The sequence below is a fragment of the Pantherophis guttatus genome, chromosome 3 (genome assembly GCF_059756535.1).
Source record: "Pantherophis guttatus breed Tessera chromosome 3, ASM5975653v1, whole genome shotgun sequence".
Lineage (NCBI taxonomy): Eukaryota > Metazoa > Chordata > Lepidosauria > Squamata > Colubridae > Pantherophis > Pantherophis guttatus.
The window spans coordinates 67951204-67966249 of NC_142065.1; the positions used below are offsets into that span (position 1 = coordinate 67951204).

The following is a 15046-nucleotide window of genomic DNA, read 5'->3' on the forward strand; positions in this document are numbered from 1 at the left end:
CAACTGTGCCACTGGAGTCTAGAATGTTAAGAAAAAGCCTCTATTACATCAGTGAGGAATAAGTATCTGGATGAATATTTTCTTCGCGTATGGCGTACAACGTCATAGAAATCTATACATTTTAGACAGTCTTGATAGCCTAGAATGCTAGTTCGTTCTGTTCAGTGCTTATGCGCCTATCCTTGGTGCACCTTGGGGTGTGAACTAGCTTTGTACCAGATAACTGGTGGCACTCTGGTTTCTGGCTCATCCGGTCTTGCCTCGTGTTGAAATGCCTTGCATCCAGCCATGTCCAGCGCCAACTTCCACTCTCCTTTCAGCTAGTTTTTTTTCCAACTGAAGTGGTACCCATTTATATACTTGCAATATTTCATGCTTTCAAACTGCTGGGTGGGCACAAGTTAGGAATCAAGTGACGGGAACTCCCTTTGTCTCACAGAGCCGAGCTCAAACTGCCAGAATGCAGACCATTTCTGGCTGCCAGTTCCAGCATTATTAAGCCTCTGCGCCATTGCGTCCCTTCTGGATGAATAATCTGGATGGAACGTATTAAGCAAATGTCTAGTGAGCATATACAGCTGTAACACCAATGATATAATTTATGTCTTACCATTGTAGATAGTCTTGTACAATTTTTCCATAATCCACCTCTAGTTGCATTTTTTGGTTTAATGTGGCTTCTCATGATATAAACTATGGGATAAACTTGCTTGGTAAGAATAAATTGGAATATTAAACATAACATTTATTCCATCTGGCATCAATAAAGATTGAATTCTTGCATCTTACATACTGTTTCTGGTCCAAGTTTAGAATTAAAAGTCGTTGGCCATTGTCACAACCGCGTATTATGGGAGTGCTCTTCATGGAAATAATGCACATTATTCCCGGTATATTGTATTTTTAAAAAGCATTTTGGAATTCATATAAGCACAGCACTTTTATGCTCTTTGTTAAAGCAACCATCTTTTTCAAATTTCTCTGTGAGCCTTAAAAAATACATGGTTCCATTTAAGTTAGATATTCACAGTGTATTTCATGCTCACACAAAAGTTGTCCTTCCTGGCAAAGAGAGGGAGGGAGGGAGAGATAGGCTGTCTTAATAACTAGCAGAAAGGAGTTGAGCTTTCAAGAAGTCCAAAGCATTTCTTCTAAATTGAGGATGGGTGGGGAATTCTGGGAATTGAAGTCCACCCATCTTCAAGACACTCAACTTCAAAGTTGAGAAACACTGTTCTAAATCATTCTTAAAGTATGCACACCTTGTTCTATGAGTTAATTTACTTTTGCAAATATGAGAGTGTCTATATATAAATGTATGCAAGTTATGTACAGTATGAGTTTTCTTAATGAATTTAAAAGATGTACCATAATCTTATTTATCAAAAACATAGCATCTCAATGGAACTCTCTTACAGTACCATTTCTATATAGTATGTATGGAGGTTTTTTTGAGAGGTATGTCTCTTTGGTATTAGTGATACTGTGGTATATGTGAATATAAAACTACAGTGCAATTTTGGGCATGTCTAATCAGAAATGCATTTAATTGAGTTCAATGACGCTTACACCAGTAAGATTTCAACCTTAGCCCAGAACCTATCATCACTGCCATCTCCTGTTATAGATATGGAACATGGTTGATTGTCAACCCAAAATAAAGGTCAATCCAATTCAGTCAATTCGCAAGACACTATTAAATTCAAGTGTGGGGGCTGCTTCATCAGTGACCTCTATAAATTTCAAGATTTGCCAATTGATGAAGGACAACATATTTCACAGTTGTTAACCATTAACTCCCACAGCAGAAGAGACTGGGAAAGAAGGGAAAGGACTCAATCAAGCAAGACTCATATAAATTACTGAAATATGAAGCAAATCCTTTGGGGTTGACAACATTGTTCAATATTAGTGATTCCAGCAACTGGGAAAGAAAAAGAAATGCACAGTAAACAGAATAAAATGTACATGTAGTACAGGGGTGTCAAACTGGCAGCCTGTGGGCTGGATGCATCACGTGCAGGCCACACCCACCCCAGCTCCGCGAAGGAGGAAAACGTCATAAAAGTCATGTGACAGCAACATGACACTGTGAGTTTGATACTCATGATATAGTATATTCTTGCTCTTAAAGGCATTCAAAATGACAACAACGAAGAAGGGGTGTCTTAATAGCGTCTCCTTCTTGATCTCCCTACCTGTCAAGAACATCTGTGGGGAAAATGTTAAAAAAAAAAAAACAAGATTTTTTTTTTACAGGTAGTCCTCAATTTATGACCGACCACAACTGAGCCCAAAATTTATGTTGCTAAGTGAGAAATTTCTTAAGTGAGTTTTGCCTCATTTTACAACTTTTCTTGCCAGATTTGTTAAATGAATCACTGCAGTTGTTAAATTAGTAACCTGATTGTTAAGTGAATCTGGCTTCCCCATTGATTTGGCTTAGGTCACAAAAGGGGATCACATGACTGCGGGAGACTGCAACTGTCATAAATATGAACCATTTGCCAAGCATCTGAATGTAAATTGCATAACCATGACTTATGACCATCGCTGCGATGGTCATTAGTGTGAAAAATGGTCATAGGTCACTTTTTCCAGTGCCTTTGTAACTTTGAGAGGTCACTAAGCAAACTGTTGTAAGTCGAGGACTACCTGTACCTTCGATGCAGTTGCCCTTCAAAAATATTTTCTCTAACATAATAGGATAGAGGGAGAATCAAATGGCCATAGCACATATCTCTTAGCCATGCTTTTTTTTTAAATACTTAAAAAGATCTCACCCATTTAGTTATCAGGATGTACAAATTTCAAACATGTGCCATCAAAAGACGTGTCAATTAAAGAACTTAAGTTTGTGTATGTGGGAAAAAGTTAAAAGAGAGAAAATGTATTTGCATAAAACCTTGTCACTAGAGCCAAGAGTAAGCCAGGTCATATGGCCCAGTGGAAAAAGCCTAATGAGGTCATTGATAACATTGTGGGCTGCTCAATTTACTTCTTGAGGATCTAAATCTCCATCTACTAATGATCATTAATTTCTATAGGTTAGCTATGGTTATTCTATTTCTATTCTGATAATTTGACATGATGGTTTGATACTGGTTATCTTACAGAAAGAAATTTCTTATAGAAAAGGCTTTATTGTATAGAATATCCAGTGGAATTTCTAACTTGTTGTACAGTATTTAATCCATTCAGATCTTCTGGAAAAGGGGTTCCTTACACTTATTTTTCTGTTACTGCTGTTTTTTAATGTGCAGATCTATTTGTATATCTACAGTCTCATTATGTTTTGATCTACTGTTTAAATCTCTTCTATTTGAGAATTTTCAGTCTAATTGGCACTGCTTTGATTTTCTTTTAATTGCCTTATTTTCTCTGTCATTCAAAAAACAAAACATTAGGTGAAGATTTCAGATTGTGTCAACGGAATTGTCGAATTACCAGATTCCCTTTACTTTTTCTAACCATTCAGATATCTTACTCATCTAATGTCTTGAGGCAATTTAAAGTATTTATGCTGGTTCTTCTTAATATTTTACAGCTTTAGGGGTAAATTTTATAATATCCCTGACCTGAGAGACCAGGTCTGTCTTGTGGCTCAGGAGAAAGACTGAGATCCTGATTAACTTTTCCTTTATTTACTCATTTTATTGAGATAGCAATGCTATTCATATCATTCTATTATTACTAATAGTCTATATACCGTGTTTCCCCGAAAATAAGACCATTTCTTATATTTTTCTGAACCCTGAAATAAGCACTTAACCTTATTGCCATGCACTCAAAAGCCCGATTGGGATTATTATCAGGGGATGATTTATTTGGGGAAAACAGGGTAGATCTGATATTTTTTTCTTGTATCAGATGCAGGTAAAATGCTACGTTTAGTGTGGTCAAATTTTGTGCTTGCCAGGTCCAATAAATTAATATTTGGAAATTGTGTTAGTGGTTAGTTATTCAGACCTTGATTTTTTTTCTGTATCTGCCTAAAATGTATTTTTTTTCCTTTGTTGTCTCATTATTTTAGATTGGTCAATGACCATAATAAAGATTTGATTGGCTGATTAATAAAATTGGATGCAGTTAATTTATACATTCACAATATTAGAAATGAATCTTTCTGATATTGTGTATGTGTACTGAGTGGTGGCTCAGTGGCTAAGACGCTGAGCTTGTCGATCGAAAGGTTGGCAGTTCAGCAGTTCAAATTCCTAGTGACGCATAACGGGGTGAGCTCCCGTTACTTGTCCCAGCTTCTGCCAACCTAGCAGTTCGAAAGCATGTAAAAAAATGCAAGTAGAAAAATAGGGACCACCTTTGGTGGGAAGGTAGCAGTGTTCTGTGTGCCTTTGGTGTTTAGTCATATCAGCCACATGACCATGGAGACGTCTTCAGACAGCGCTGGCTCTTTGGCTTTGAAACGGAGATGAGCACCGCCCTAGAGTTGGGAATGACTAGCACATATGTGCGAGGGGAACCTTTTCCTTTTTATGGTTTGGGAGCAAATTATCATGTATTTCCATGACAAATGGTTTGAGTTCAAGGGGAGAAGTAAAATAGAAAAATAGGTAAATGGATTGAGAAGAAGAGATACTAAAAAAACGTAAACACAAAAATGAACCTGAATTAGTTTTAAATATGTCAAGAAGTTTAAATGACTGAATGCAATCCTGTAATCCTCAACTTTAGCAACTCATGTACTAAAATTAAGATGATACAGAGTAAAGTAACTGGCACCCCTGCACAGGGAACATTTAATGTTTAGAATAAGTTATATAAAAAGTGCTCATATCCACTGTTCTGCTTCTTCTCCCACTAACATTAAATATATTGAAAAGCTTGGAAACCAGAGAGCTTGGATGATGCAATTGGGACAGCAACTAGAATGCAGACACAGAGAAATTCAGAGCAAATCCAGTAAAACATCAGCTAGAGGTTATATATAGCCTACACAATGACACCAAGGAAGGGTCAGGTTTTCATCATTATATTGTCTACAAGGCACTATCCAAGGAATTTTTTTAAGCAGAAAGAGCCTTGTGCTTAGGATAATGCATTCCTATTTGCTAGGCATTACATAAATAAAATTGTTTGCATTTGCTGCATCTTGAATTCATATTGGCTACAGTGCAGATGTGGAGAGCTCCTGAAACTTTGTCATAATTACTTGAACAGATTTCAAATGTTGCTGCCTCAGGACACAAGTGGGGTGCTTAGAGATGTGGAAACTACAGTTGATCTTCCAAATATTTCTGAAAGAGAAGCTGTCCCTGCCACTTCTATTGTTCCTTTCAATGTGTATTTGTTTCATGAGACTGTAAAATCCAAAGGTGGCTTTTACATTCCTCTATCAAAACACATCTGCAATAATCATTTACAACTATTAATATGAAAATGCATGAAGTTTAAAAGCAATAGAGTTGCCCATCAACTCAAAATAGATACAGCTAGTTCTCAACTTATGACCAGTCATTTAAGTTCTTCTGGCTATAGTAAATCATTGCAAAAATGTGGGCACTGGCTTGCCTTAGCTCACCAGAAGACATTTTATATGAATGTTAATAGATGGCTTGAGTGCTGTACTGTTGCAATACTAAAGAATTTTGGAAGTTAAATATTAATGACATACTAATGTCAACAACTACTAAAAATGAAGAATTAAAATGCTCAGGAATGCAACTACACAATCCTTTCAGACAGATTTCAGGGTCATTTAGTTCAAATCTCAAACACATAAGAATTCAATAACGAAGAAAGATCTAAGAATGGAGCATGAAGGCTTTATTGTTGATTTACTATCTAGCACTGATTAACATGGAGCATATTTCTGTACTGTAATGATGTGCAAAATGGATAAATTTATCTCCAGAACTTTGTTTTTCTCCCAGGCAAGCCAGTTTAATTTTGGTTTGGGGTAGATTCTTCGCATTTCTGCTTGGACATTTGGGCAGGGGCAACCAATATAATGTGATAATATTTAGGTGCTTGTCTCTTGATTTTTATGTCACAGCATAACTCCTGAAAGTTTTGGGTGAAAATGTGCTCTGTAGTATACTGTAGACACGGTATACTGTGTCTTTTCCCCATCCCGTTTCAGCTATGTAATTCTAAATATGTAGAGAAGATGTAGACATTTTTAAGCAAATATGTTTCTATCATTTTCATACAGGGCACCAAGGAGGCTTTGTAATATATTTTTTTAAATAAATTTTCTTGTATTTCTTCTTCTTTTGCTTGTAAAACAGCAAAATCAAGCAAAAACACAATGCTAATTTTTTAAATAAGAATTATTCATGTGACATTTCAAAGAAACAAAATTTGATCAAGATTTCTGATTTCTCCCCCCACCCCAAAACATTGCATTTCTGTTGCATATCTAAGTTTTATTTGCCATTGAGTTGGTGTCAACTGTAAGCAACCACGTGGATAGATACACTAATACTATTCAAACTCTGATCTCATATTTCATCAATATCTTCTATTTGGTAATGATAACGGTGTTCAGCAATACCTTCTTACTCTTCATTTGGCTTTTGTAAATATGGTTCCCAAATAATTGTATTTTTGCAAATATTGTTACCTATATACAAACACAGACACAGACACAGACACACACACACACACACACACACACACACACACACACACACACACAAATGAGTGAATAGGATTCAAGTGATTAAGGTGATAAATTAGGAGCAGGGAGACCCAGATTCTAGTTTTCAGTTAGACACAAGAGGCCTAGTCAAAGAATTTGGAAAACATCTACCAATCAGTTCACTATATGATATAGACTTCTTTATTGAATATTGTGTAGACTGTTTTTATTATTAACCCTTAGATATGTGAACATTTTTAAAATGATCCATTTACTGTTTTTTGCTGTCAACAATAACTAAACGGCTGTCTGGAGAAAATATAAGAGAACAAGGTCACCACCAACCCTTAGTTCTAGCATCTGATGTTAAACATATCAGTTGTGGCTATTTTTTTATGTATTTGTCAAATATCCTTCCAAAAATGTGATTATCGTGAACATTAAGGAAAGGAAAATGCATTGCCCATGTCATAATGCAAATAATGCAAATATGTACCAGTGTATTTATGCCATTCATATGCTAAATCATTCCAAAGTTCTATTTCAAGACACAGACAACTAGGTTCAAATTATGATATTTGTGACACATTGTGTAAAGATTTATCTCTCTTTCAAAATCTATAATCCTGGGAAAGATGGAAGGAAAGAGAATAGGAAGTTGACCATCAGTAAGCGGATAGACTCAGTTTCAGAAGAATGGGGTACACTGTGGGAAGAGTATCTTGGGACAGATTATCCTGAAAAAAACGTTAGTGTTTGCTAAGAATTAACCACAACTTAATGGCATATAAATCATCAATCTTCTTGAAATACTGCTACTAACATTCACAGTGCAAGGTAACTAAATAAACTTAAAAGTACATGGCATGCCATAACAAACATTAAGATACTAGATTCAAGTTTATTTGTGTGTGAGAGAGAGAGACAGAGAAAGAATTGGATTGATGAATGAGTGGTTTCAAGGCGTTGATGGTAAATATTAAATCTGTGGTAAATGCTTCTGAATTGTGCCCTAGTGATATGAACTTTTTCATTCTAAAGAATTTCTAAAGAATTTTCTTCTACAAGACTTTTCTTTTACAAGAAACTCTTCTTTTTTTTCAAAAATTAACTTTTGGGAACTACGTAAATCCCTTGGAAATGGTTCCAGTCACATAGTTACGGGTTGTCTATTTTTATTTTGGAAACAAGAAGAAATAATGCATTGTAAGTAACATTTAGCTGACTGAATGCTTTGTTTCTCTTAACCCAAATAAATAAGCCTCAAATTCACAAATGGCACACTTATATATATATATATAAAAAATTAAAATAATATCCCACTGGCTCCCTTTATCTCTGGATTTCTAAAATATACCAGCAAATGTTCCTAAATAGGTTACATAAAAAGAGCACGTGTCCTTCCATCTGGATTAATCAGGAAGAGATTTAGCACAGAAACCATAGGTGGATCCCTACTTATTATTTTAATAATCACTGTTTTCCTTTTCTATTTGAGCCCTAAGTAACAAGTATCTTTTGTATGCCTAATGCTATCTTGAATCATTGAGGTGGGGTGAAGATTCTAAAGCTGAATCTAAAAAGCCGCCATTGTTATTTTATATATTACAGGTACAGTTGTGGGGCTGGTTACAACCAGCCAACAAAACTATGGCAGCAATGGTTGTAAAAGAACATCTCTTTATTATGTTCTTAGGATAGAATTTCTCTGTCTTTTTGAGAGGCCATAACTATTCCAAAATGATTAATCTTCTATAGATTCCATTTCAATTATTTTGAAAGGAATTTGAAGAGTGTGTCATAATCTACTCTGACTAATGGAAATGTTTATTAATAATTATGATTCTGCTCTGAACATTTTTCTTTGGATTATAAATGTGCAAAAGCTAAAAATGCTAACGAGGCATCTGCTGTTTTCTGTGCTGCAGATCCTTAAAGGGTATCTGTGCTATGAATAAATTGTTAATGTTTATTTCACTCCAAATTATTGGTTTTTAATATTATAGCAATAGTAATTTATTTAATCTACTTGTCTTATATTCATCTTTTGAAGTTTCAATTTTAATCATATTCGTTGGATATTAAGAATCTGGTATCAAAACATCTGCAAGCGAACAACCAAACTCAAGAGAGCATCAACGATTCCTCTGGCTCATCTTAAGCTGTTTTTCAGTCATCTGAAGCTAGCAACTTCAAGCTGCATGAAACTAAATGCACACTAGCCTTGCAGGATTGTAGTTTATGATGACAGCTTTGATATGTTTTGCAGGCTCTTCTCTTTAAGACTTTTTGAGGTAGTATAGAGACAAATTTAAAAGGAAAAGCTGTCTTAATTCTCTGTTACAGTTTTACAGTACAGATAGTCCTCCACTTACAGCCACGATTGAGCCAAAAATTTATGTTGCAAAGTGTGACATTTGTTAAAAGAGTTTTGCCCTATTTTACGACTTTTCTTGCCACCATTATTAAGTGAATCATTGCAGTTATTGAGTCAGGTTATTAAATGAACCTGGCTTCCCCATTGACTTTGCTTGTCAGAATGCTGCAAAAGGTGATCAGATGACCCTGGGACACACAACCGTCATAAATATGAACCAGTTGCCCAAGCATCCTAATTTTGCCCATGTGACCATGGGGATGCTGCAGTGGTCGTAAGTGTGAAAAAATGATCATAAGTCACTTTTTTCTGTGCCGTTGTAACTTTGAACAGTCACTGAACTATTGTAAGTAGAGGACTACCTGTATTACAGTTTAGGATGACTGTCTTTATTTCAGCTCTGTCATGAAGCGACAATCATTTATCTACATTCAATAGACAGATATGCCTAGCTTTATTAACACTCCAGTCTGCTATAGGTACATCTCCTTCCTTCTCATCACCGTCATCCTCCATGCTACTTTGGAGAGATTGCTTCTCAACCACAGCAACATCAGTTCTTTTCGATTGGGGAATTCTGGGAGTTGAACTCCTCACATCTTAAAAGTTGCTGAGGTGGATTAGTGAAGACATTTTGTGGAGATACTTACTCACATAATATCTGATGCTTTCCAAAGCATCAGATTTATTCTGGCTCTTTCTAAACACAGGTTTATGTGTTCTTTTGGAAAAAAAACACACACAAAAAAGATTTTTTAGATATGTTTTTAGCGCTGTCTTAAAAAGAATTTTGGATTTGTGCTTCAAAAAACAGCAATTGAAGGTTGATTGAAAGCAGGAAAAAGCCAGTTTCTAAGAGAAATGAAAGGTTGATGATAGTTTGACAGAATAAAAATGGGAAAGAAATGAGAGATAACTACTGTATTTCAGGTTTTTTTTAAAGACTATTAAACTAAACAGCCATTCTTCATTAAGTACAGAAGAATTTTGTTGGCATATTTTTTTAAAAAAAAGCAAATTAGCCTGACCTAAACTATCTCTTTACACTATTAAAAAATTAATACTTAACATAATTCCCATCACATTAAATATATTGCAGTATTAGATAAACAAATACAGTGCTCAGCACAGTAGAAAGGCATAAATTGAGTAAATAAAATATAAGAGAGAGTTGCTTTGTGGGGAAAATAGGAGGAAGAAGTAGTATTAGGTATGTTTGCCACCTTGAGTTATTTATAAAAACAATAAAGGGATAAAAACAACCTTTTAAAAAGTGTTTTATATTTGTTTTTTTGGGTAGATGCAATGATATGTGAGATAAATATAGATGAGATAAATAAAGTATATTTATCTTCATACTATACATAGAAGAAATTATGGTATGTTTGTCCAAATTAACTGTTCTAGGCTATCAAAATATATTGATAATATATGTAAACAAAACTTTCATGACCCATTTATGAATCTTAATCTGACACTTGAATATCACGAATCAATATCACAGTCATAATTTCCAAGCCAGGCAGTGATTAACTCTTATCTTATGTAGTATACAAGAAAGAAATGTAATTATCAGCCTTGCAAATTAATCCAGACAAGGAGCACATCCAGTACCATCTCTTATCTTTATTTTAAGGTTATATTAACATAATCTTTTTTTAAAAAAAAAAGTTTTTTCAGTTTTTCTTATACACATAAAATGTACATTTTCTTATTCATAATTAATCATACATATACATGTTTTCTTTAAAGAAAGCATTAAAATAAGGCATTTTAATTACATTCGGAGTTGCTGTTCTATCTTTTCTTCACTCATTTTGCAACAAACCTTCTTCTTCTCCTTTCTTTCCCTTCCCTCCCTCCCTCCTCTCTTCTCCTACTTTCTCCTTCCTCCTCTCCTACCTCATCCTACTTCCCCTTCCTTTCCCTCACTCCTCTCTTCTTTTCCCCCTTCTCACCTTCTCTCCTACTCCTGTCCCCTACCCTTCATTCCTCTCACTCCCTCTCCTCTTCCTACCCTCTACTCGTCTCTCCTTTCTATCTTCTTTGCTGTGGAATATTCTCCTTGTTTGATATCTAAGCAACTCCTGTATTCTAATCATATATACTTTCTTTCAGTTTCTTTTCAGATTTATTCTATCTATCAGTATTATCATCATAATTGTACATTTATTCTTATACTCTTCTTTCTTTCCCACCCCCTCCCATCACCCTTTTTATTTACTCTGGTGTCATCTGGGTTTCTATTTCTTTTTTATCCTCTCCCTCGTTTAACTCTCTATTATCTAAATCATTTATCTATCCTCTTATCTTCATATTTCTTTTCTAACTATATATAAAATCTTCCCCGTGTCTTGAAATACACTGATTCCTCTTTATCTCTTATTCTTAAAGTAAATCTATTCATTTCCGCACAATCTAAAATCTTTTTATTACTTCATCTTCTGACAGAATTTTTTCTGTCTTCCAATTTTGTGCAAATACAATTCTTGCTGCTGTTATTATATGTATAATTAGATACACATCTTCTTTACTATATCTCTCTGGGAGATATAGTAAAAATTTAAAAAATTAAAATTAAAAAAACCTCTGGTTTTAATTCTATAGATTTATGTAATATTTCTTCCAACCATTTCTGTATTCTAGACCAATAATTTTTTGCTTCTAAACATGACCACCACATATGATAGTATGATCCCGGCAAATACATAATCTTGCAACTCTGAAACTACATCTCCCTCACCTAGCCTTTAAATCCAAGAAACTAGGAAGAATCCCTTCTTAGATGATTGCCATACTTCATTTGTTCTGCGGGCTCAGCTGTCACTTATCTTTCATAATCTGAGGTTCTTCTGACCCCCAAAGTCATTCTCACATCTTACAATAATGGTATTCCAAATTTTTCAGTTTTATATATTGGCATGTATTCTAGCTGGCAACATTGCGTTTGAGTGCAATTGTTTGTAATGAGCTACATAGAGTGGAATATATCAATGAACATACACAGAGTGGAACTTACTCCTGGAAAAATAAGTCTAAATATGTATAGAACAGGCACTACTACTCTAGTGAAGTTACTATATGAAGAGTTGCCATACTTTGAAAATATCTTATTTAAGAGATTTGTGACTTCTCATTTGTGGTTTTGGGCAACTTCCACAAGTGTTCGTTATTGCAATCTATTAGACTGGAAGCAAGAACAGTCAACTTATCAACCACTCATTCAGTAACAGTTTAAAGTTTTTACAGTGCTGAAAAATAACTTTACAACCAAATTACAACATTCATAGCAGGCCTTATTGACATGATAATCATTATAATCAGTACACATTGCACTGTGCCCAACTTGTGTTTGTTTGTTTTTTCATCCTGATCTGGCATATTGCTGTTGTTTAAGTGATTCTTTCAAAGTCTCCCTGTAAATAATGTCATAGGTGTCTAGTTTATAGGTATTATAAAATTCATGATTATTTATATAACCCTATAATCTCCCAGGATGCATGGCAATAACATGTGGATAGGTCTTTGTGTGTGTATATGCAATAAAAAATGTACTTCAGTTTTATTTTCCCTCTGAGTTATTTTGATGTTTAGACTTGTGTTTCTCTATTTAAAAGCGGAAGCTTGGCATAAATTTTATAATAAATACATAACACAATAAATGAATTACTCAGTTGTGATTTTGGTGGGGTTGTTTTACGTAATCTGTGGATTTGGGCAGATTTTACACATTACCACAAATTATGCTTGGTCACAAGAAAATATTCATGACTTATACTTAATAACATGTGATGACGCTGTCTTAGTTTAAGATAGATATTACTCTGAGGTTTGGAGACCCACACATGAAGATACAATTGCTATGGAGCTAAGCAGATAACAGTAGACAAGATTGCAAGTCAAGATCTGTGCAAAGAGAGCTTGCCTGAATAAGTCATCTTGAATCTAATTAGTAATAGAGTGGTTCAAATTGTTCCAGGAGTTAAAGTCACATAATGAGTCAATCCAATAGTTCAGAATAAAGTAAATCACATTAGTAAACAGAAGAACAAACAACACAAATGGAATCCAAACAGTTGTTTCCAACAAAGACTAAAGGCAAAGCAGCTACATAAATAACTGCAGGTACCTGGCTGCAATTTCTCATTTCTCACTGTTTACCTAATGAGGAGCCTCATTGGGGAGCATTGCTCTGCTTGCTGCTACATGCAACTCGTAATGGGGATGGGGGGGGGGTGCTAGGGATTGTGCCTCATCATCTGACTGCTCCAGTTGAACAGGAGATCTGAAGCTGCCAATCCACAGGTTCAGCTGGAGCAACATTGTCAAGATCAGATTCTGAATTGTGGCTCATAACAGAGATGGTTCGTAGGACTTAAACCCAAAATATCTTGCTGGTTTTGACATTTTGGCCTTCAAAATAACAGCCCTCAAAATAATTCTGCAGAGCCAGGTTATTTGAGGGACTGCCACTTCCCAATTATATTTCTCTTTCCTGCCAGATCTGGTATAGAGGGCATGTTGCAGGTCATTTAGAGAGCTACATTTGGTGGACTCAAAGCAGGCCTTCTTGGCTGTGGCATCCATGTTGTTGAACATCTCCCTGAGATTAGACTGATACCATCAGTCTTGACTTTCTGAAAATTTCTCAAGACCTGGTTGTGCCATTAGGCCTAGGTACCCCAGGGAACTGGCAAACTAGTAAAACAACTCGGTTATTATTAAGCCCCCTTTACCAATTATTTTTTTAGCTGCATTTTATATTTTTAAATGATTTTAATCATAATAATTGTTATTTATGAATGGTTGTTGTTTTTTTAACTTTGTAGTACACTCTAATACACTGCCCAAAGTCACCTGTGAGATGGGCATCTCTATAAACTTGAAAAATAAATACAATTGGCTACATAAAAGAAAATAACGTTTGATGTAAAATGCTTTTATAAAAACAACAAACCACTGTATACCATTATCTCTGAAAGAGCTTTGGAGGATTGAAGCTTTCTTATGTAAAGATTGTGTTACCTTTTTGCACAATTCATTTTAAGGGAATTTCTTTTTCTTTTCTTTTTTTTTTCTTTCCTTTTCTTTTGAGAATACTTTCAAAATCTTTTCAAACAGCTGTTCTTTTAAGATTTCCCTAATACAACTTCTGAAAATAAAGAATACATCCTTATATCCTGCTTTGAACATATGAATGGATATTCCTAACTAAATATTAATATGAAAAATAATATTTAAACTGAGTTATCCCATTTCTGGGTATAGTGATTACATTTCAGTAGTTAAGTAATTATGGTCAAGTAAAGTAAATATTTATTAAAATGACTTTCTTTTCTTTCAGGTTTCCAGTGTTGATGTTTTAATAAGTACAATTCTCATTGCTAATCTATGGGGTTAAATTCTCTAAATTTTTACCATATATCAGTCTAGCCAAATAGCAATTAATGATAAGTGAAAAATTAAATATTCAGTTTCTTCCACATTAAAACTGATACTGATTTATTTGAAAATATTATCATTAAGTGCTTAAGGATAACGACATCTTTCTTGTGTTTTTAGGACATTTGGGCTTCCAAGACAGTTTTGTCACATCAGGTGTTTTCAGTGTCACTGAACTAGTAAGAGTGTCTCAAAGTAAGTACAATAATTATGCTACTTATTTCCTTATTGTTTTCTTTGATTACCCCACCTCATATAATCATTATAAAAATGAAGCTATTAGTTACATATTAAAAGATCCAATTTTACAAAAAAGAAATTACTTTGCAAGTTTTATTTTACTGGAAAATGAAGCCTGTTTCTAATGTGGCAGATGTCTGAAAGATACAGTTGATTAGGCTGTTCTAGTATTAACACCAGGCTTTGGCAGACCATTAGAAACTATTGCTCTGGGAAGAAGCAAATTTTGTCATATCACTGTACTATTTGTATTTGATGGCCAGAACAAGAATATCTTAGGACCTCTTGTGGCTCAAAATGAGATGTGGATAATTTGCTGTTTGTGGTACCATGCAAACATAGACACTTTTAGCATCTGTCATGTTCTGTTCTCAGTCTGTTTT

At 34.7% G+C, this 15046-nt stretch overlaps 1 protein-coding gene across 7 annotated transcripts in view; it reads left to right on the forward strand.

Annotated features, from left to right (window-relative positions):
• The window catches only part of NFIA (nuclear factor I A), a 465394-nt gene that overhangs the window by 350191 nt on the left and 100157 nt on the right, over positions 1-15046 (forward strand). For all 7 annotated transcript variants that reach the window (XM_087889786.1, XM_087889785.1, XM_034415211.3 and 4 more), the window contains one exon: positions 14544-14618. In XM_087889786.1, the coding sequence (XP_087745912.1) occupies positions 14544-14618 (75 nt within the window). The remainder of the gene's footprint in view (positions 1-14543; positions 14619-15046) is intronic.